A 23710-nucleotide genomic window follows, 5' to 3' on the forward strand; every position below is an offset into this window, starting at 1 on the left:
ATCATGGGGTGGGTGTCCCCTATGCTGTTGTCGTCATAGTGAGGGAGTTCTCATGAGATCTGCTGGTTTTGTAAGGGGCTCTTCCCCCTTCGCTCACCACTCTTTCTTTCCTGCTGCCACGTAAGGTGTGCCTCTTCACCTTCCACCATGATTGTGAGTTTGCTGAGGCCTCACCAGTTCTGTGGAACTGTGAGTCACTTAAACCTCTTTTCTTTATAAATTACCCAGTCTCGGGTATGTCTTTATAGTAGTGTGAAAACGGCACTTGTAAATGAATTTAGATAGGTTACTTAATGTGTCAGTTTCCTCAACTGATAATTGGGAGTAATATTAACCTCACAGAGCTGTGGGGAGGATTAAGAATGAAATTGGGCTACTCAGTGTCAGGCACAAATAATCAGCCAATGAATGACAACTATGATTATTGGGCCAAAGTGTCCAGGTTCTCTTGACAGATCCCTCTATGTCTAGCAACACGTGGCTATGAGACTAAAGTTTTGGAACACAGAATCTATTGGTGTGGAACCAATTCACTTCAGAGGTAGACCATCGATCTTGATCTTGTTGGCACTTTGCTCAGCTTAATTGTATTTGAAGATCAGACGAAAGGCTCAAGTGGGTCAAATGTCTAGAGAATAAAACCCAGTTAAACAAGGTAGCAGATTAGGGGATTTTTACCCTTAGTTACATTTTACAAAAGCAAGTGAATTGTTTCCTTATGACTAGCCCTGATTAGTGACCACTAAAAAATGTATGTTTGAATTTCACAAGTCTCATATTTCCAAGACAAGAGCCCAAACTTATCAAGACAATCTTTGGAAAAGCAGTTAATGGAGGCATAATCCACAACTTTAATTAACAATGAGGCTTTCAAACTGAACACATAGAAGGAAAATTAATGAATTGTTTAATTTTGTCTTTCCTGTACCTTACTTGTGGGATGCATATTCTTCTAAATGTGCCATTACAAATGCATGGTTTTTTCATCAACTGCTGATTTCATTAGTGTTTAGAAAGCATCCAGTTACCATGCTAAAAGAAAGTGAAGAGGCAGCCCAGATGCTTGCTAAGCCAGAGTTCAAGGTGCCCTGCCCACGCATCTTAACGTTGCTGCCCTTAACTTAAACAGCTTGGCCTGGCTGCGCCGCTTAAGCTGCCAAGAAAGTAATCCAGGACTCTTGAGGGTGTTTGTGCAGGAGTGTCATTTGCAAGTTTGATTTGGAATGTGCTCTTGACAAAGGCGGTTACATCCTGTGTTCCTATTGCCCTGGCTTGACTCAGTGCAAGAGGGCTACCAGCAGTTTCCGGAAGTCCCCGGAAGTGTCTGAGTGAACCATGTCAGAGAGAGACTTCTGATACTTCTCTTGGAACTTTGCTTTGATCCCCTGAAGGTCCACCTGTAGAAAAAATAACAGCAGTGGAGACAGGAACATTTGTGGTGTGTTCACAAACAGTGGGCACTCTTCTACACACGTTATATTCATTTGCTCATTTATGCCTTAAAACAGCCCTTTGAGATAGGGCTTTATTTCCTATCATTATTTCCTTTATCACATTATTTCAATTTTGTGATCAGGAAAGGGAAGGCAGAGGTCAGTTCCCCAAAGGTTGCAGAGGTGTCCATGTGTGTGTGTGTGTGTGTGTTCCACTAAAACTCTCGAATTTCTTTTCTTTCTTTTTTTTTTGAAATGGAGTTTCATTCTTGTTGCACAGGCTGGAGTGCAATGGTGTGGTCTCAGCTCACTGCAACCTCCGCCTCCTGGGTTCAAGCAATTCTCCTGCCTCAGCCTCCCGGGTAGCTGGGATTACAGTCAACCACTGCCTGGCTAATTTTTTTTTTTTTTTTTTTTTGTATTTTTAGTAGAGACGTGGTTTCATCATGTTGGCCAGACTAGTCTTGAACTCCTGACCTCAGGTGATCCACCTATCTCAGCTCCCAAAGTGCTGGGATTACAGGCATGAGCCACCATGCCCGGCCCTAAAACTCTTGAAATTCATACAGTTTTTACACGTTACAAAGTATTGTTTTTCTTTTGAGTTTTAAGAGTTATTTGAAAATGAATTGTCCTAAGCTAGCAGGACTGTACACAACCTGGCAGTGAGCCTGACTTGGCCTGCAGGCTGTAGTTGCTTGTCACCTGGTATAAAGTTAAGAAAATTGTCAACACAGAGATGTGGAATTAAGCAATTAAGCAGTTTCTCCCTCATACCCTGATTAGCAAGGATATTAGTACCAGTCAACACAATCCAAATCACTATCAACTTGTAGGATTTATTGTGAGTGTAATTCACCGGAAGCTTGAACAACCCAGGTGCTGGAAGTGATGGTAGGACGCAGGAGAAAAATAAATTCAAACATTGCTCTGCCAATGGATGTTTACAGCCTAGCAAAGGAGGTGATCCTTGTATCAGAAAAGATGTAATTCCAGGTAGAACACAATGGATCTCGTAAAAGAAGCAGAGAACTCTGTTTAACCAGGAGTCTTTCTTTTCTGTTCTTTTTTGGCTTAGACCCTTCCTTGTACTCCAGGCCCAAAAAGTGTGGCTCAGGGATCTGATTCTTTCTTCTCCTGCCCAAGTGAGAGGGCTGAGCTGAGACAGTGAGAGAAATGATCAGGATGGGAGTATGTAGGGGAGTGAGGGAGGGTTTGCAGTGGATGCTGAGCAGGTGGCCGACGCTACAGGAGACAGGTGGCGTCTGTCTCTCCCCCAGCCTGTGTGTCCCCCTGCCCCACTGCTTGGTTTCTTGCCCCGTGCTGGGGCAGGGGCAGGGGCAGGAAGGTGGAGGGTGGGTGGAGATGGGGTGTACAGGGCTCTGTTCTAGTGCCATGTGGCTTTGGGAGATTAGGAAATCTGGTCAAACTACTATATCTAGCTAGGCCTGAAGCCTTCTGAGGGAACTGCCCACATGTTGAGGTGGCCCAGGACGTGTGGCTGATTCTGAGACAGAGCTTCTTGGAATAAAACACTCTGTGGGCCACGCCGGAGTGATCATGGAACCCTCACAAGCCCTTTGGATGGATCCAGTCTTTCTGGGGGTCTTTTGGAATCCTGGGTCTTCGCTGTGTTCAACCTGCCCCCTTTGAGTCCCTCAAGATCTCTCATCTCTCAGTGACTTTGGCTGGAGGTTGAGTTTCTAAGAGACAGAGGTCCAGACAAGGCAGAAGACCTGGAGAGGAAGGAGGGAGAGGGGTTTGGCGCCATGGAGGAGAGAGGCAGAGCCATGGCAGGAGCAGAGCAGAGAGACTGGCAAAGGGGAAGAGGGGAGAGAGAGAGAGACGTGGCCTTCAATAGAAAAAGACGAGTTGTGGAGGAGGAGAAAGGAGGGGAGAAGAAATTCCAGGAATAGAAATAAAAACGCAAGAACTGTCTTATTGCAAAGTTATATTTAAAAACAGAGTCAGATGTTAAGTATTATGTGTTAAGAAGCCATGGATCAGAATTTGGGTTGGTGTCCCTCCCCCTTTACCTCCCCCTTCATTTAAGAACTTTTTTTTTTTTTTTTTTTTTTTTTTTTTGAGGGCAGATGTCTGTGGTTTTCAAGTGCTTAGTTCCACTTCATTCCCCAAGGCTTCTCCCGCTGCCGATGAAATGCCACTTCCCCTTTACTTTGTACCTTCTTCTGTCTGTGGCCCCATATCCCAAAGTGTCAGCGGTGATTTTTTTTTTTTTTTTGAGACCGAATCTCACTCTATTACTCAGACTGGAGTGCAGTGGCGCCGTCTCGGCTCACTGCAACCTCTATCTTCTGGGTTCAAGCAATTCTTGTGCCTCAGCCTCTTAAGTAGCTGGGACTACAAGTGTGTGCCACCATGCCCAGCTAATTTTTGTGTTTTAAGTAGTGACGGGGTTTCACCATGTTGGCCAGGCTGGTCTCGAACTCCTGACCTCAGGTGATCCACCCACCTCGGCCTCCCACAGTGCTGGGATTACAGGCGGGAGCCACCGCGCCTGGCCAGCTGTGGTCTTGACGGCTGCTCCCAAGCGGTTGGCTCCTCCTCTCCCTTCTCTTCCTTATACACACACATTTTCTGAGAGCAAGCACAAATTGACTTTTAGGGGGTGAAAAAACCCTTAATCTTTTTATGTATGAAGCACTGATATCCATGTGGTATATAAACAGATTTGTAGTGTTATCTCTGGTGTTAACATTTCTTGGGGGGAAGGGATGGCAATGAAGACACAAGTGTGTCTAAAAAGGCTCCTTAGAGGAGCAATAGTTTTTGACAAGATGGAGAACCATTGCCTTACACTGATGTGCTTGCTTCTGCAGTGTGTTCAGTTAAGGAAAGGCCTCGCTCAGGAATTCGGAAATCATTCTCTTTTTGTCCCTGCTGCTGGCTGACCTCTTTCAAGTGTCTTTGTTTTGTCTTCCTTAACATGGAGCCGTGCAGAGCTGCAGCCCCTGAGAACTGCTCAACAGGGTTGCCTCTGCACCCCTCCGTGAGCACTCCGGAGCCACAGAGGACAAAAAAAGAAGCAACGACCATTATTGTATTTTTATAAAAAGAAACAGATTGAAGCAGAGCACGATGTCTTCTGCAAATTCTGGGAAGGCAAGGGCTGTCTCTGTTTTACTTTTTCTGTAAATAGGCCCTTAATAGAAACTATTTGTTGATGACATCAGTGGTGGAAAAAAGAGAAGTTACAGCCGCCTCTTTGGAGTCGGAGAGTGTCTTACCTCGGCCCTGGTCACGATTATTCGAATCAACGTCTCCTCATCTGTCCCCGCACCCTTCATCGACTTGTACAGACGTTCAGCAAAATAGCCCTCGCAGTCCCGGGCACATCTCACTGGGCAGGACGAAGGAAAAGAAAGCATGAGGCTTTCACATTTTGTGGAATGACCTGGGGACTCCCCCTAAGTGTCACCTGGCTGCCCTTTGAACTGACTGGATGGTGAGGCAGAGGTTTGAAAGGAGCTGACTTGACACTGTTGTGAAACGAGATTTGGAAGATTCCCTGGTCAGAGCACCTGGAAACTTCAGGCAGAGCTCCTCTCCTGTCCCCTGAAGACGCTCTAGAGGAGAGCTGTGGCATCCTCAGGCCCTCCCGGCCACATCCATTATTCTCATTATTTCCCAGCAGAAATAACTTTTCCTATCATAGTGAAATCTCTGGTGCTGTCATAGGGTTCTGAAGGGAAACAGATTGGCCAGCAACCTTCTGGAATAAAACTTCATCATCTTGACAATGTATCCAGTTGGACAGCCGCCCGCTCTCCTATGCTCAACAACCTCCCTACCCTTTGTTTTTCCTCACTGGGTTTGTTTTGTAAGCCTCATCTCTGAACCTTTTCCAGGTTCCCCACGAACTTTTGGTTTGCAGTCTGGGATGTGGACTTGATGAAATGTTTGATCCTTTTTAAAGATCACTTTCCTACGATGCTGCTATTTGCTCGTTCCTGGCCTCCCCTTGCCTTCCAGCTTTGATCTGTCCACAGCTTAATGAAGCATGGTCTCTATTCATCAAGCAGGTGATAGGGTGCATCTCTTCTCCTGGGAATAAATCATTCCTTCCCCTCCTCCCAGGCTCACATGGATCCATCATGACTAACACGTTAGAGGAAAAAAAAAAAAAAAACATTGCCCTTTAGGCTGTTAACATTTCTCTAGAACACTTGATGATGTTAGTGATTAACAGTAAGTGATTGGCATAAATGTGGAATGTGCAACCTTACTGTGTCCCGTAATGGGGCTGTTGTTGTCTAGGGGACCGTCTGTGTGATTGATGCTTGTAAGCAGTGGAGAGGAGCAGAGTTCGGGAAGCAGAGTCTGGGTTGGGAACCAGTCTCATTTTACAGGCCATGTGGCAGCTGCCACAGTTTCAATGGAAAAGAAAATCACACTGAAAAAGAAACAATGTCTGGCCTCTTTCTCCTGAGAACTAACCCAAAAGCTGCTGGATTGGGAGTGGTTCAGGGGAAACTTGCACGCTACTTTGGGGAGTAGCATATTCGAGACTCACTGTGGTCCCCAGACAATTTGAGCTAGCGAGCACCACAAAGTTTCCTGAAAATCCTCTTCCGTACAGTGCGATTTGATGCGGGGATCATTGTCTGCCTGAAGTCACTGTGTTCCACTCGTGCACAGGGGTCTTCTCCCTTGACATTCCTTCTACCTGCTTTTTGGGAAGAAAACTCTCAACATTTCTCCTGTCTATAATCTATGCTTGGGGAACAACCTCTGTTGTTAGCAGCAGCAGGAATCCCTCAAAAGTCTGGGCAGGGATAGCCAGAGAAGATGTGGAATAAAATTCTTTTACTGCAGCGAGGCACGGTGGCTCACACCTGTAATCCCAGCACTTTGGGAGGCCCAGGCCGGTGGATCACTTGAGGTCAGGAGTTCGAGACCAGCCTGGCCAACATGGTGGAACTCCGTCTCTACTAATAACACAAAAATTAGCCAGGCATGGAGGCTGAGGCACGAGAATCCCTTGAACCCAGGAGGCAGAGGTTGCAGTAAGCTAAGATTGAACCACTGCACTCTAGCCTGGGTGACAGAGTGAAACTATGTCTTGAAAGAAGGAAGGAAGGAAGGAAGGAAGGAAGGAAGGAAGGAAGGAAGGAAGGAAGGAAAGAAGGAAGGAAGGAAGAAAGAGAAAGAAAGAAAGAAAGAAAGAAAGAAAGAAAGAAAGAAAGAAAGAAAGAGAAAGAAGAAGAAGAAGGGAGGGAGGGAGGGAGGGAGGCAGGGAGGGAGGGAAAGGAAGGAAGGAAGGAAGGAAAGAAGGAAGGAAGGAAGGAAGGAAGGAAGAAAGAAAGAGAAGAAAGAAAGAAAGAAAGAAAGAAAAGAAAGAAAGAAAGAAAGGAGGGAGGGAGGGAGGGAGGGAGGAAAGGAAGGAAGGAAGGAAGGAAGGAAGAAAGAAGGGAGAGAGGGAGGGAGGGAGGAAAGGAAGGAAGGAAGGAAAGAAAGAAAGAGAAAGAAAGAAAGAAAGAAAAAGAAAGAAAGAAAGAAAAGAAAGAAAAAGAAAGAAAGAAAGAAAGAAAGCAAGCAAGCAAGCAAGAAAGAAAGAAAGAAAGAAAGAAAGAAAGAAAGAAACTCTTCACAGCAAGTGGCAGAAAGGACAGCCAGTCCGGTGCTCTGTATCTTGCTCCCCTTTGCCTTCAGAGCAAGTTCCTGAACTTCAGTGAGTATAACACAGTCACTTGGACAGTTTGTAAAAGTGTGGCTTCCCGGGCTCCCTTCCTGGAGGTTCTCAATGGGAACCTGGAGTGGGGCCCAGGAACCTGCATTGTAACTGGTGATTCTGAGGCAGGGGGTCCATGGACTTCACTTTGAGAAATGCTGCTCCAGAGGCTACATGTGGTGGGAGCCATTTGACCTCAGCTCCCTGCTCCTAGATGTTAGTCATAAACTGGCATCGCTATCAGTTAGGTGGGAGTGGGGTGGGAAGTGTCTAGAAAATAGTCATGAAGCCATATTCTGGTATTTGTGTGCTTATTCTCAAGGTCTCTTCTAATCACTTTGGCCTTTGCTACCACTGGAGTACAGCCCACTCTTAGAGTGTGCGGTCCCCAACCCCAGGGACTTGGCTTTTCCTTCATCCGTACCCTCTTTGCTCTTCGTTTTTATCTTCATCTTTAGCTTAATCTGTGGATTTGTACCCACCAGCTTAAAATCCACCATGAGTTTAGGCTCCTTAAGAGCAAGAACTGGCCTTATTTACCTCTTATCCCCACACCCAGCGCAAACCCTGGGCCCCGGCCTGTGTTGAGTAAATGTTAAATCATTGAATAATTGTAATACCATCTTCTGACTACACTCTGTTGTTTTCCCGATTTTCACACTGCAAGTACAACAAGCAAGAACGCAGAGCCTCAGAACTGGGCCGTGAGTAGATCCCATTATCTACTCAAGACTCTTCTTAATTATGCCTAATGTTCCATTATTGGAATACTAAGCATGTGGGAGTTATTTATATCCTACTGCTCAAGGTCATCGCCAAGGTCTGAATTTTTCACACATGTCTGCAATTCAAAAAAATTGCAACCTCCGGCATAAATGGCTTAAGGCCCTAAGCACAGTCACTTATACCAGGGCTCGTGTATATACCCAGCATGGGTCATGAGTAACACCAAGGATTTTTAGGCCTCCGGATATCACAGCAGAGGTCTTGCTCATTGAATGCAAAATAAGGATGGATTAAAAAAAATCAATTGCTGACATTGTTCAAAAAAACCCCAAAGAAACCAAACAAAAGAGTTTGGCAACTGGAGCACATTTTTTAACTTCCAGGGTTGCTTATTTGGTTCTTCCTCTTTGGAGGACAGGTCTCTCCATTGCTCCTGCCATTTGGGTTGGGGCCCTGGATTCCTCACCACAGGAGTGTGGACAATGGACAATGCCTTCATTCCAGGGCTTGCAGAAAGAAAGAAGGAGCCTGCCAGACACAGCTCCATGCCCATCTCTCTGCTATTTCCTGCCTTTGGGCAACACCTGGACAGGAGGTCCTGGGGTTTGGTTGGCACGATCAAGATCTGATCTCCCTCCCCTCTCTTTCCAAACAAACTTCATTCTTTGAAAACACTGAAAGGAACCAAATGGAAAAGGAAACCTGTGAGCCATCAGGCTGCCTGAAACTGGATAACGGTCCTAGGTTGTTGACAAGTACGCTCAGGGACCCCTGGTGTTAGTGGGTGATACGGTGTGGCTGTGTCCCCACTCAAATCTCATCTTGAATTATAGTTCCCACAATTCCTGCATGTTGTGGGAGGGACCCAGTGGGAGATAATCCAATCGTGTGGGTGGTTTCCCCTCATACTGTTCTCACGTTAGTGAATAAGTTTCACAAGATTTGATGACTTTATAAGGGGTTTCCCCTTTCGCTTGGGTCTTATTCTGCCTTGTCTGCCACCTTGTAAGATGTGCCTTCCATCTTCCACCATGATTGTGAGGCCTCCCCAGGCACGTGGAACTGTGAGTCCATTAAACTTCTTTTTCTTTATAAATTACCCCGTCTTGGGTATGTCTTTATCAGCAGCATGAAAACGGACTAATACAGCAGGACTGCAATGGATGCTGTGATGTGCCACTCAGATGTCTATTCAGGATCAAGGCAGTCATTCACAGCTGAGTCCCTCCCCAGGAATCTCCCTCCAAGGGAGAGAGCTGGCTTGCCCAAGGTTGCGCATGCTCCCCTGGTACAGCCAGTGTTACATGACTAGCTGATGTGGGGTGCAAAAGCCTGGCCCCCTTGCTCCACTTTGGACATCCCAGCTTCCGAGCTTTCTGTGGGATCAGCAGCGCCCCTGTTGCAACCACATCACAGTCACTCTCTCTCTTGCTCGGTGCTGCTTAGATGTGTTGACCCCCAAAAGCTATTCCCTCAAATCTTCCTACACACAAACCTCTGTCTGAGTCTGGTTCCAGGCAGCCCAACCTAAGACGGGAACTCTCCGAACTTTACTTTACCGAGAGTTAAATAGGCCTTCTGCAAATCGCCTGATGTTTCTTCTTCAATGGCTTCTTCTATGTCTTTGCCAATGAGCTGCAGAGAAAACCAAAATCAGCTGTTATTCCAGGTTTGCCTTTGACCTTGCTACTCTTGGGGTTGTTCCTCTACAAAAAGCACTAAATTTTTCCAGATTTAGTCCTGTGGCTTCAGGGAACTCCTATCCCGACTCTTGCCTTGTAGGATTGGGGTGTTTGCCATCCATTCGAGAGGGGGCTCTCATTGCTGAGGAGTCAGTCTGGATTTGACTCCTAATGGATTTGACTCCTAATGGATTTGAACCCTAATGGATTTGACCCCTAATGGATTTGACCTTAGTTAGTGCCACTCCCTCAATCTCAATTTCCTCATCTGTAAAATTTGGGAGTGGAGAAACAATTAATGTATACTATAATCATAGATTTTTTTTTAACATTGATGTGTAGTTTAGTTCCCATGTGTTCTTCACCCTTTCCAGTTTCAATTTCCCAGGAGGCTGTGGTTATGATCATCTGACACGCACCTCCATCCTCTCCCTTGTCTTGGCACCAGGGACTTAGTCACAGTTTGAGTGAAATAAGTAGGGATGGTGAAGTTCATGATAACAACTTGATCTAAAGTTCCTGAGAGGGTGGGTCTGTAAGAGCTGGAAGCCGACAGTGGGGGGTTGGGGTGGGGGTGGGGGCGGCTGACCACATCAAAATGCCACTTGTCTTCACTCTGGGGTGATTCCAAATAATCCTATATTCACCACTGGCTCACATATTGCTCTGCACAGCATTACACATTAGGTTTCTTTCTAAATATTTACAGAAGCTGAAGTTCAGAGTAAATTGTGACTATCCTTAACACAAATACTGCCCGGGCCAAGCTCAGGGCAGGCACATAAAGAGAAAGGAGAATGCTTTGCTGGGTTTGGGGAGATGCAATTACGCATTACAAATACTGAAACTTCTTTCTTAGAAATTATCTTTTGAGGATATGACACAATTGATTCTATAAATAATTAGGGACTTTGAGTATGCACCAGTGGAGTTTATGTGGTTTATTTTGAAAACACAGGTAAACAAAATGTTCTTTGTGATGTAAGCACAATATATGTCGCGGGAGGAACTGTGTTCAGATTGAATGAAGCCCTGTTGCTTGATCTCCTAGTCATTGTTTGCGTATCTGGAGGCCTTGGTGTGTGGCAATAGAAAGCAGATTAGAAGAGTGGGGGAACTGCCCCTTCCTTAGCTGCCCCCAGTCTTTCTTGGGTTTGATGTGGGAGTCATTATTTTGGAAGGGACTGGTATCCCTTTCCCAGAAACAAGGTTCTTGTTCTGTAGACTGAGATCATACTTCAAGAGAACATTTTGTTCACACAGGTCTTGTTTACTTTAAAAAATCCTCACATTAAACCATTTTCCATTTCTATTGTTAATACCAGGCTAGAACAGGGATTTTAAATTTTCTGTAGAATCTCAACCTACAAAACAGATGAAAGCAGAAAGCAGAGCTGTGCTGGGAGGTGGGAGGGGGGCTTCTTTCCCTAGCCATTGGCATCAATACCATGTTTTTGCCCTCTCAGATTTTTTCCTTGCACAACTCCAGGAGGCGCTATTCACACACTACAACAAGAAGGTACTGCCCTGTCTCCTTCCTGCCCCACCCCACTCCTGGTAGCTGCTGAGGCATCTCCGTGGGACACAATCTGAAACAATGGTCTGGCCCAAGCTGTTGGGACTGTACTTTGGATACTTCTCATTTCAGTTACTGCAACATGATTCTTAGGGGCTCTTTGTACAGAAGCAGGTTTTCTGATCTCAATAGAAAAATACATTATGAGGGTAGATTCCAAACAAGTCTCTGAGACTCTAGTTAAACAGGCAGCAATGCCTGCAGGGAGGTTATTAGAGGAGCAGTGGAGACATTTCTTTCTTTGAAAATCGGTTTCCCCAAATGGACAGCAGCTGACAGCAGAGCCTTCTGCGCTCTGGCACTGACGATAGAGTTAGAGGGCTGAAGCCTCTGGCGTGGAATGGGGAACATGTACAGGGCGGGGGCAAAGCGTGAGGCACACAGTGGGGAGGCAGCAAAGTGGGATATGGGTATGCGTACCTGCCATTTATGCTGAGTCCTGTTTGGGGACTTTCCTTTGGTTTTATAGCTATGTAAGTCTTTCATATTTGGTAACATTGGAGACTGTAATGTAATCCTGCATGATGCAGCAGTTTGGGAAACTCTGTTGCTTGGCCTGGGATTGCTGGGAGTGTCAGAAGTTAAGACTCAGGCTTACAGCATAAATAAATGGCAAAACCTTGAGTTTTTGTGCTGAAAATTAAAATTCAACCCTAAGCCAGGATGACTCATGCTACATAAGAAACTCCAGTGATCTCAGACTAGCATCTCTGTGCTTTGGGTCAGAAGCCATCAGAAAACTCATAGAACCAGGGTCTAAGAGCAGGCTGAACTCTAAAAGCATCAGCAATAAATATCAAGAATGACGCTTGAGCAAGGCTTTTGAAATGGATGAATAGATAGCATTTTAGAGCTGGTTTCATGTAAATAATCATCAAATCCATAGATTACCTTATTGTACATGTAAGCTTTAGCTCTGATTTTTGGCACCGTTTGTTCACCCAGGGAGACTCCTGACAATTGCTAATGTTCATTGAACACCTACTGCATGCCAGGTACTAAGTGCCTATTTCCGTTAACTCATTTAATCCTTATTAACCCGATGAAGTAGGTACTATTATCCCTATTTTACAGTTTGGGAAACCGAGGCACAGAACCCTTAATAACTTGCACAAGGACATATGGCTGTAGCCTAAAGCTGACTTCTTAAACTGTATACATTCAAACAAATCACCTGGAACACCTGCTGTAACACAGATGGTCAGACCCCAGCCCCGGGGAAGCTGATTCAGTAGGTCTGGTGGGGACTGAGAATTCTCAATTAAAACAAATTCTCAAGTGATGCTGATGTTGCTGTTTCAGGATCAACTTTGAGATATTAGCCTGGAGACTGTACTTTCAGGTAGAGAGTCATACACACACGCACACACACACACACACACACACACACACACACACATGCATGTACCCAGAAACTCCATCTGTGGACCCTGTAGTGTGGGAAGAGGATCTCGGTCACAGAGAAGTCCTCCAGCTCAGAGGCTACACAGCTCCAGGAACAGAGACCAGGGGAGTGCAGGGTCAGCTGTCTTTGATCATGACTCTGGGCACGTTTTGAAAGGAGCGGGCCCTAAAGGTTTATATACAGTCATGATAAAATTCCAAAGCTTTATTGTCTTTTTATCTGCTGGCAACACATAGGAAATGCTATTTGGAATGAGGAGCAGCCAGCTTCAGCTGAGGTAGGAGCTCAGGTCGGGGAATCTTGGAGTTCTCATCCACTCTCTGCTACCGACTTGCTGTGTGGTCCTGATAAGTTACAGATGGTTCCTCACTCAACAGACTTTCCTTGTCCAGCAGTTGTGGGTCACAATAGCTGTTCAGCCTACATTATAGTTATGTTGTTGTTGTGAAATTGAGTGAGACACAGAACATAGAAGTGCTTTGAATAGGTAAAAGGCCTCTACACATATAAAATAGGATGCCAAAAAAAAAAAAAAAAATTCTGATATTCTACTCCAGGCATTTTGCAAGTAAAGACTGCTTTTCAGGGAAGGACTTACTGCTAAGGGCCTTGAAATAACTAACTCACCTTGTGGGCTTAAATTTATCCCGGGATTAAAATACAATGTATGTGCATCTTTTCTGGAGCCTATCTTTGAGGTACATCATATCTGTCTTGAGAATGGTGGGCACTGTTAGCCAACTGTAAACCGGAGTAATTATAGCAAACGTTAGTATGCTTGCCACATGCCAGCTACTATTCTGAGTCTTTATCTTATTTAACCTTAAAATCACTCTGGGGGTGTGAAGATGATGTTCATGGTCCCTGTTCTACAAAAGAAGATGGGGAGATTTGGTCACTTGCCAGTGGTAGACCCAGGATTGGCACCTGGGCTCTTGGGCTCTGAAGCTTTGCCGCTGAATGGAACACTTGCTTCCCTGGGCTCTGTTGTGCAGCCGGTTTCCAGCCTGGGCACTACATCTGGGTCTGGACGATTCTTTGTGGTGGGCTGTTTTGTGCACTGCAGGCTGTTTAGCAGCATCCCAGGCCTCTGTTCACTCGATGCCAGGACCACCACCCCCAACTGTGACAACTCCAAATCATTCTAGACATTACCAAATATTCCCTGGGTAGGAAAATCGCCTCTAATTGAGAACCACTGTTGTAAAAGATCCCCAATTCCTTATTGCAGATCTTGGCTTCTTTTGGAAATAACTTAAGACACTTTCAGAGTGAACTCTTTTGCCCTAATACTTTATGACTTACAATTTGATAGGCTTGAAAGGTGGCTCGTAACTGCTTGTAGCTCCTCTTGGCCAAGACTTCATTGAAGGCAAGCTCATCAGTGCCCCAGCGGCCTTCCCCTGCCTCAAGGGTCAAATACAAACACTTTGAAAAAGGCTTTTGTGAAAAGACTGATTATACAGTGCCGTGACCAGGCCTCACTTACAGGAAATTATAAACTATGCATTGAATAGAAGTCAAATGGACTAAGCACTTTCAGTTTCTAACCCACAAATGTATTTCACATACTTATTTATATTGTTTATGCCATTCTTTGTTCCAAAACGGATCTGATGTGGTCAACCCCAGAGTATAAGAATAGGAAGCATTCATTTAGATTCATGGAGACTAGATATGTGATCTATAAAGATATAAGCATATCTTTGTTTCTTAAAGGTCATACTTATTTCCCAAGTAACTCCTCTTTGCATGAAATAAACATTTGTTGAAAATAATGCTAATAAATTAAAGAAAAAGAATTTGCAGAGACTGGCATGTCTGCACACATACGTCATACAGATCTTTGGCGTCCTGACCAGCTAGATCTTTGTCCACGTCATCTCCTTCATTGCGATTAGCCTAGAAAAATTGACACATTGTTATTAACTTGCATTCCTGCTTGACCACAGAAAAGAAAAAGACAAAGTACTGGAGAAAGAGGTGAGTTCTTTCTCAGCTCGGCTCAGGTCAGCCTGGCAAGGAGGCAACACCCGCTCTTTGCTGCCATCTTTTGGGCACAATGGATAAACCGAGTAGCTTCTGTGGTAACACTTGGTTTTGCCTTTTTTTTTTTTTTTTTTTTTGTAGAAACCAGACTCACCCACAAACCCCATTGACCTCTGAGCAGACTGAGAGCGATCTCTGATTTTCCCTAGAGTGAGTCCATTGGAAAGCAAGTCCTCTTCGTTTCAAAAGATCAGATTTCCCCACTCAAGGTACCAGTGCTAAAGAACCCTGAGAGTTGGTCATGGAAGTCTAACTTGAGCCCTTGGTGGTGGGCAGAATTCTAAGATGACCCAGTGGTCCACATCCTTGTATAATCCCCTTCCCTTGAGTGTGGGTGGGAGCTATGAATGTGAGGAGATGTCGCTCCTGTGATTGTGTTATATTCAATGGCAAAGGGGAATTTTGCAGATGTAATTCAGGTCTCCAATCAGTTGAGTTCACCAAAAGGGAGATTATCCTTGGTCAGCCTGACCCAATCAAGTGAGCTCTTCTTAAAAGGTCAGAGATGGAAGAAGTCAGAGAGATGAGCTGCTGCTGGACTGAAAGAAACCAAACAGCCATGTGGCACACTGCCCTGGGGGACCGTGTGGGAGGGAGCTGCTGGCGGTCTCTAGGAGCTGATAGTAGCTTCTGCTCAACAGCAAGAAAATGGGGACATCAAACAGAGCCATAAGGAAATGAATTCTGCCAACAATTAATGAGTTTGGGAGAAGACTCTGAGCCTCAGATGAGACGGCAGTCGTGGCCGACACCTTGATTTCAGCCTGTTGAGAACGTGACCAAAGGACTCAGCCAACCCAAATATTCCTCAGCTGGATCTCCAAGGTACTACTTGGACTCCTAACGCGTGGAAACTGTGAGATGATAGATCTATGTTGTTTTGAGGTGCTAAGTTTGTGGCGATTTGTTCTGCAGCAAGAGAAAACGTAAGCAGCCTTCCTGCTGCGGTGGAAGCCTCTCTCTCCTGTTCTCTGCTGTCAGCGTATCCCATTGGGAGAAACGAAACAGAGAAAATGCACAGAGCTCGTAAAGATGGATGTGTCCATAGAGAACACAGGTGTGTCTGTGTAGAGGTCCTGGGGTGACTGTGTCCCAGCAGGGCCAATTCTGAAAGCCCTGATGTCCTGGCTGAGTTTCTTGTGGTAGTTCTTACAGGCCCAGGATCCAGTGAATGCTGGGAGTAATTGCAGAGTTGTGTTGTGGAAGTGGCCCTGCTTGGGGTCAGACGGTCTGGTTCTTGCTACTGGCTGCACGAACCTGGGCAGGTTACCCACCCTCTCATGGCCTACATTTCCTCATTGGCAAAATGACAAAGTGATGCTTAATGAGCTGATTCATTTACAAAGAGGGATTATAAACTGCCAATAACTAGGCAGATTGTTTATATGGAAGTAATCCCAATTGAATATAATTTCACCAGAGCTGGGCTGATGGAGCATGTGTTGATAATCCCTCGATAACATTTTTAATATAAGAAAGAAATGTTTATCTACGTTACCCTTTTTCGTCATGGTGCCATGTTGCCAAGGATTCTTTCCTAAGATGATAAAACAGGTGATACCTCTTTACTCTCACCTGTAGCAGGGACACCAGGATTTTTTTTAGGTTTCCACTTGTATCACCTTTGACATCGGATTCAAGGCTCCTGTCAAATACTTCGACGGAAGTAAAAAAAGGTGGGAAGAAAGCAGATGATTTAGTTTCCCAGAGGTATTTTGAAAGAAACATACTTTATTTAAAGTCAGGATGAAACGTTACTTACACCTTTGGTAGGCCTCTTTGATGGCGATGATTTCCTAGGGAAGGTAATTAAAAAAAAAATCAATACTCCAAGGAGGGATTAATCAATAAAAGACACAGAGATACAGAGAGAAGAGGCGTGAGACCATGTCTGGACACAGGATGCCTTCAAGACTTCCTCTTAAGATGGTCATCCCTATAGGCCCAGGGCGTACGCCTGGAGCGAGTCCCTGGGGATGTAAAGGGTTCCCCCCCGCCCCCGCAAACATCTCAAACACACAAGTAACAAATGCATACATTCTCCTTCTTTTAACGTGAGAAGTTTACAGCTAGGCTAACACTGTCTTTCACCACCTCCTCACCTGGTCTCACTCTCTCTTCCCCACTCAGGTAACCCATGTTAGAAGTTCAGTGTGTATCAGAAATATATACAGATTTTTTTTTTTGCATTTGTATATATATGCGCTACTGAAAACAGAATTGTATAGGTGTTGTGTGTTTAGCAGGTGGAATACTGTACCTATGATTCTTTGACTTAGTTTTTCTCTCAATAATAATATCCTGGAGATCCAGCTATGCTTGTACATGGATAGTTACCTAGAGTTTTTTAAAGGGACACACAATATTCCATGCTACAATAAGCTGTGGTTTACTCAGCCAACCTCATATTGACAGATGCTTAGGTCATTTCCAAGTTTTCTCTTCTTCAAACAAGGCTTCATTCAGTAACAAACTGGCTGCGTGCAGGAGTGCTAGTTTCTCTCAAGGGTGTGTTCCTAGAGGAACTGCTTTATATTTCAATGTCTAGTGCCAAGGGGTGCACCTCAGGAGCTGCCTCAGTTTACACTTGAACCAGCAGCATGTAAGAGCAGGCTTCCTGCCCCGTTCCCGCCCCCACCCCCAGCCCCGACCAAGCTGGTTAAAATGAAAGTCAGTGGGTGGTGATTGGGAGAAGGTGGTGATGGGGAGAAAGCGGTGGGGAGCCTCGCTGCTGCACTTCTGGGCGGGAGGGAGGGGCAGGCCAGGTGCTGGGGGAGGCTGATCACTTGTGCTTGTGCAGCTCCCTCCCTTTTCTCCTTCCAATCCACGACCAGGAGCTGCCTGAACCTGGCACCTGCTCTCTGCAGGTTTTTCTTCTCATCCCATCAGATCTATTTGACTGATAGATAGGTCTTGCTCATTGGTTGAAGCCAGGACCTCAGAAAAAGCTATGGTCACATAAGATTAGAAAAATATATACGAATGTATTTTTGAGACGAAGTCTCCCTCTGTCGCTCAGGCTGGAGTGCAGTGGCACAATCTCGGCTCACTGCAACCTCTGCCTCCCGGGTTCAAGCGATCCTCCTGCCTCAGCCTCTCAAGTAGCTGGGACTACAGATGCACGGCACCACATCTGGCTAATTTTTGTATTTTCAGTAGAGACGAGATTTCATTATGTTGGCCAGGCTGGTCTCAAACTCCGCCTGATCTCAAGTGATCCGCCGGCCTCGGCCTCCCAAAGTGCTGAGATTACAGGCATGAGCCACTGTACCTGGCCTGAAAAATACTATTAAAATTAACCTTTTCACAAAGGCAGGTGCTGACTGCCCTAGCATTGGCTGCCTCCCTGCTGGGACCTTGGTGCTTCTGGGAAGGGTAGATGCTGAGTGGGGGAAGTTGTGTGCCTCTTGGCCTCAACTCACACTCCTGGGGGAGCCTGTGCTAACCCTCCTCAAAAGCACCATCCCAACCTGACTCCTTGAAATGGAGGATTTTTATTATCTTGTGGGGAGAAAAGAAATCCAGGGATGCTCCGGAAAAGGTTTGCAGCGGTAGCCTGGACCCTGGTGGCACTTCGGGAAAAGTGGCTGAGCAGCGTGAACGGGGCCCAGCACCCAGGCCTTCTCCAGCCATTTTTGTGTCAGGGCATTGTTTGCATTTTGCCTGCTGTCTGCTCCAACCTCTGCTTCTATTTCCTGCTGAGAGGCCTCAAGAATGTTGGGCTTCTCTGGCATTTTCCTTGCTAGGCTGCCGCATTCTGTTGTCATGCATGGTTACTGAAGAGGGAGGGGTCTCTCCTGTGAATTATTTGTGAACCCTCTTGACTCTTGATGAGTCCCTTGGTTCTCCTGGCTTCTGGAGCCAGAGACAGATAGTTCTCCCCTGTGTCTCAGCAAATGCTCTCTTCAGCCCCTGCAAAGGTGGCATGTGCCCGAGGGACATCCCTCTGTCTGATGACAGAAGGACACACAACCCTTCAGGGTAGTGCTGGCAGCCACTGAGGTGTTCACTGGCATCCCCCAGCACCGCTCACCTCGCTTCCTCATTATAGTCTCTTTTGTCCCCTATGCTAGCTGACCGCATGGCCCAGGCAGCGGCACAGACATGCTTGTGCTGCTTGTTGATTTTTCATGTTGGAAGAGCCACAAAGTCAGGCTGGGTGGGGGAAAGTAGAATTGTGCCTCCTGCATATAAAAGCATCCGTTTAGAAAAGAAGAAACTCACTGGACACAGCTCTTCTGGAAAGATCTATTCTGTCAAGGGGCAGCAACACCAAGACTGACCTCTGGAAGATTGGAAGGGATGTCCTCCCACATGGACCAAGCACACATATGTCTCCCCAAACACTCCCCGTGCTCACTCCATGGATAGCTTGTTGGGACGTAGGGTCCCTTCTGGGGTCTGCAACCATCTCTACCGGGTGTGTGATGCTCCCTTGTGGGCTCAGCTGGGACTGACCTTATTGGTCCTCGTGCACAGGACCTCAATGAGCACGGACTCATCTGTGCCCAGACCCTTCATAGCCTTCTGCAGCTGCCGGGCGGCGTACTCGCTGGGGCGGTCCAGAAGGGCCAACGCTGTCTTCTTGAAGTTTCCACTCAGCTCACTCTTGAGTACTTCCTCCAGCTCCTGGCAGAAGACAGTGAGAGACCTGCTGGGAATGGCCCAGGAGGAGAGGGGCAGGTGTCTGCTTGCACTATTGCAAATGCTCATGGTTGACAAGAAAGGTGCTGTGGACATGAATTCTGCCAACCTGCAACCTGCTGAGAACCTGCAACCTGCTGAGAACCTGCAACCTGCTGAGAACATGCAACCTGCTGAGAACATGCACCCTGCTGAGAACCTGCAGCCTGCTGAGAACCTGCAGCCTGCTGAGAACCTGCACCCTGCTGAGAACATGCAGCCTGCTGAGAACCTGCAACCTGCTGAGAACCTGCAACCTGCTGAGAACATGCACCCTGCTGAGAACCTGCAACCTGCTGAGAACATGCACCCTGCTGAGAACGTGCAACCTGCTGAGAACCTGCAACCTGCTGAGAACGTGCAACCTGCTGAGAACATGCAACCTGCTGAGAACGTGCACCCTGCTGAGAACGTGCACCCTGCTGAGAACCTGCAACCTGCTGAGAATGTGCAACCTGCTGAGAACCTGCAACCTGCTGAGAACATGCAACCTGCTGAGAACATGCACCCTGCTGAGAACCTGCAACCTGCTGAGAACCTGCAACCTGCTGAGAACATGCAACCTGCTGAGAACATGCACCCTGCTGAGAACATGCACCTGCTGAGAACGTGCAACCTGCTGAGAACATGCAACCTGCTGAGAACATGCAACCTGCTGAGAACGTGCAACCTGCTGAGAACCTGCAACCTGCTGAGAACATGCAACCTGCTCTCAGCTGCCCAACCACCTTCCCCCAGGGCGGGCAGAAAGGAGCTCCCTGCTCAAGGCTGGAGACCTCGCTGATGAATCACAGTAACAACAGTATCTGCAGAACATTTGAGGGCTCAGAGAGCTTTTTCAGCCAGTCCTCAAGATCGCTGAAAAACCCTCAAGATCTGTTGAACCTGAGAAGATGAAGCATTTTCCCCAAATATTCAGCTAGGAAGGACTGAAATACAGGGCTGTTATCTCTAGGACCGGAGAGTTTGTCATCCAAATCGGGATGCTTTTCAGTGTGGAAGGGGCACTATTAGCAATTGCAGAGGACAACAGGGATAAAAAGGATTGTCATGGGAAGACTGACGGCCTATATCGTCACTTCAGTTATCTCGCTGAATCCTGGAAGGGACACACGTGAGGAAGAACGCAGGTGTGTAGAAGGGGAAGTCCATGGAATTCTTGCTGGCATCTTTTTTTTTTTGTTTTTTTATGAGACAGGGTCTCACTCTGTCACCCAGGCTGGAGTGCAGTGGTGCAATCATGGCTCACTGCAGCCTCGACCTCCCGGGCTCAGATGATCCTCCCATCTCAGCCTCCCAAGTAGCTGGGACTACAGGTACACACTGCCATGCTTGGCTAATTTTTAAAACTTTTTGTGTGGAGATAGGGTTTTGCTATGTTGCCCAGGCTAATCTCACACTCCTCGGCTCAAGTGATCCTCCCATCTCAGCCTCCCAAAGTGCTGGGATTATAGGCGTGAGCCACCACGACCCCTAGCCTGGCAGCTATTCTGACAAGCACTTGTCTTCCTCTTTTCTTTGAGCACCTTCTTTTCACAAGAGAACTAATTACCTTCTCCCTGCCTTCCTCTGACAATGTGGTTTAACAGGATAAATGGTCAAGGATGGGCATCAGCCTACCTAGAGTAGTTAATGCCCCAGCTTAAACCAAAGACCTTCACGTGGAGCGACAGCCTAGGATAGCTCAGATTGGAGGCCCATAGGCCAGCTGGCATTTTAAGGACACGAACTATAGCATAGGGTGGGCAGCTCCCCAGCAGCGTGGTATGATGGCAAGGAACACAGCCACAGCAGCTTTGTGACCTTGGAGCTGTACTTAATTCCACTAGCTGTCAGTTTTCAGCTCTAGAAAATGGAGACAGTACAAGACTGACCTCGCAGGGTTATTCGGAGAATTAAATGTGACAATCCTTGTCAATACTGAGCATAGTGCTTGACACATTTTAAATGGTCAACAAACGCTTATTATCATTAATCTCCCATGCTGAAAAAAATTTTCTAAGAGGAGGGAAATAGACTATTTCTCAAATGAAGCTCTGAGCTTTTGGCCTGGGAGAAAAACCCGGAATATTTTTGTCCAAATCCCTGGGATCTGCAGTCCTACAAGGGGGCTGTAATATTATGCCTCTGCCCCACAGTGGCTGCTCCAGCCAACACTGCATCTTGTGAAGGCAGGTCTGTGGTCAGTACTCTATGGTGTGGAGTCACCTAAAAATTGGAAATATATTTTCAGGCCAGGTAGGCATGATATACAGCTGCAGAGAAGAAAAATCCCAGCTTCCCACTCTTATAAGCTGCAGGCGTTACAACAAATCCTTGTGTGTTTACATTCTGTCTGGACAGAGTAGCAGGCTCGGGATAGCTCAGCTCTACTCCTGGTTTTCCTGCTAACTCTGTGTTACCATGGGATGGTTATTCTCTTTGGAGGTCAACTGACACGGGGCTGAGATTGGATCATATCTAACATCTTCTAGCTTTGCGATGTTGGGATTCTAGATCATCTCTTTGGTAGTCTCAGCTCTCTGAAACACAGCTGAGAACCAGAAAGTAAGCAAATGATTGGCAAATGAAGTATCACAAAGTTTTGTGCTAGAACATGCCCAGTGAAGTTTTAACAGGATCCCTAGGCTTTCACTTTGAACCCATTTACTCTTCTTTAGACTAAAGATTAAGAAGCTTTGTATCCGAGTTTTCTTTCTTTCTTTCCTTCTTCCTCTCTTCCTCTCTTTCCTTCTTCCTCTCTTTCCTTCTTCCTCTCTTTCTCTTTCTTTCTCTCTCTCTCTTTCTTTCGTTCTTTTTCTTTCCTTCCTTCCCTTCTTTCCCTTCCTCCCCTCCTCCCTTTCTCTTTTTTTCTTTTCTTTTCTTTCTTTCCTTTCCACAGGGTCTCACTCTGTCACCCAGGCTGGAGTGCAGTGGTGCAATCACAGCTCACTGAGGCCTCAACTTGGGCTTACGCAACTCTCCAGCCTCAGCCTCCTGAGTAGCAGGGACTATAGGCACGTACCACCATACCCAGCTAATTTTTTATTTTTGGTAGAGATGAAAATCTCAACTGGTCTCAAACCCCTGGGCTCAAGCGATCCTCCTGCCTTGGCCTCCCAAAGTGTTGGGATTACAGGTGTGAGCCACCCTGCCTGGCCTGACTTTTCATATTGGTAGGGTGAATGTGTCTTGGGAGGGTACTGGAATTAGGGATGTTGACAGGGATAAAAATTCAGGTTCAGACCAGGCACGGTGGCTCATGCCTGTAATCTTAGCACTTTGGGAGGCTGATGTGGGCAGATCACGAGGTCTCAGGAATTTGAGACTAGCCTAACCAAAATTAAAATAGAAAAATTTTACTAAAAACACAAAACTTAGCCAGGTGTGGTGGCACGTGCCTGTAATCCCAGCTACTCAGGAGGCTGAGGCAGGAGAATCGCTTGAACCTGGGAGGCAGAGGTTGCAGTGAGCCAAGATTACGCCACTACACTCCAGCCTGGGCAACAGAGTGAGACGCCATCTTAAAAAAACAAAACAAAACAAAACAAAACAAAACAAAACAAAAATCAGCTTCATGCATTCAATTAAATGCAATTGAACTGAAGATGCACTTATTTTCATCAAAAATTACATTGATGAGCCTAAGAGTAAGGCGAGAAGCAGAAAAAGCACAAAAGCACAGCCATTTGGGCCATTTAGTGTATGAGCAAATAGCTCTACTTATGGCACTGGGTCCTCCAGGAATGGATACTGTTTTTGAAGTCAGAAGACTGGGATGTGAGACTTGGATGTGGGTCCTGGTTCTCTCTCTCTCTTTTTTTAGATGTGTGTTGTTGTAAAATGGAAACAATCATAGTTATCATAGCTTTCCTGTATTGGTACATACTGGCATTATCCTGACTGGTTCTCCCAGAAACCTGAGAAGGGAGCTAAGTTGTCATCTTCTTTCTATCCATGAAAAGACCAAGGCCTGAAGCAATTGTTACCTGCTCAATATCAAATAAATAGGAAAACCCATCTTCATCTTTCTATGTATCTATTTATACATACAGGGATTGAAATCGTAAGAGTCTGATAAATACAAATGAGAATACAGCATAATAATTGATATTCATTTTGCATAATGATAATTCTAATGACATTAAGAAAAGGTTAAGTTGTGTTCATTATATATTAATAAAGAAATAAGAAAGCCTAATGCATACTTGAAGACTTCTCTATATAACATTATTTTCAACAATAAAAAGAATGAGAGAAAAGAAAGAAACTGTAAAACAAAAAGGTGTTGATAGCTTAATGAAATGGAGGGTGGTTTTTTTTTGTAGTTTTCTGTAACAATCACTTATGAAAAATTCCTGTATAAAGACTCACTTGTGGAAACTGATTTTCAAATTACTGATCTATCTACATATGTACAGTTAGTCCAAATTAAGTGAAAAAAAAAAAACACTAGGGTTTTAACAGAGAAATGAAGTCAATTTA

At 45.8% G+C, this 23710-nt stretch overlaps 1 protein-coding gene across 1 annotated transcript in view; it reads right to left on the reverse strand.

Moving 5' to 3' along the window:
- Window positions 1-923: 923 nt before the first annotated feature.
- The window catches only part of ANXA13 (annexin A13), a 59137-nt gene continuing 36350 nt past the window's right edge, over window positions 924-23710 (reverse strand). Inside the window, exons 5-12 of the mRNA XM_008001484.3 lie at window positions 19022-19192; window positions 16326-16359; window positions 16139-16218; window positions 14348-14416; window positions 13820-13921; window positions 9411-9486; window positions 4682-4794; window positions 924-1397 (exon numbers count right to left, since the gene is read on the reverse strand). Of these exons, the coding sequence (XP_007999675.3) occupies window positions 1278-1397; window positions 4682-4794; window positions 9411-9486; window positions 13820-13921; window positions 14348-14416; window positions 16139-16218; window positions 16326-16359; window positions 19022-19192 (765 nt within the window). The 3' untranslated portion in view covers window positions 924-1277. The remainder of the gene's footprint in view (window positions 1398-4681; window positions 4795-9410; window positions 9487-13819; window positions 13922-14347; window positions 14417-16138; window positions 16219-16325; window positions 16360-19021; window positions 19193-23710) is intronic.

Source organism: Chlorocebus sabaeus, chromosome 8, assembly GCF_047675955.1.
Source record: "Chlorocebus sabaeus isolate Y175 chromosome 8, mChlSab1.0.hap1, whole genome shotgun sequence".
In the NCBI taxonomy this organism is placed as follows: Eukaryota; Metazoa; Chordata; class Mammalia; order Primates; family Cercopithecidae; genus Chlorocebus; species Chlorocebus sabaeus.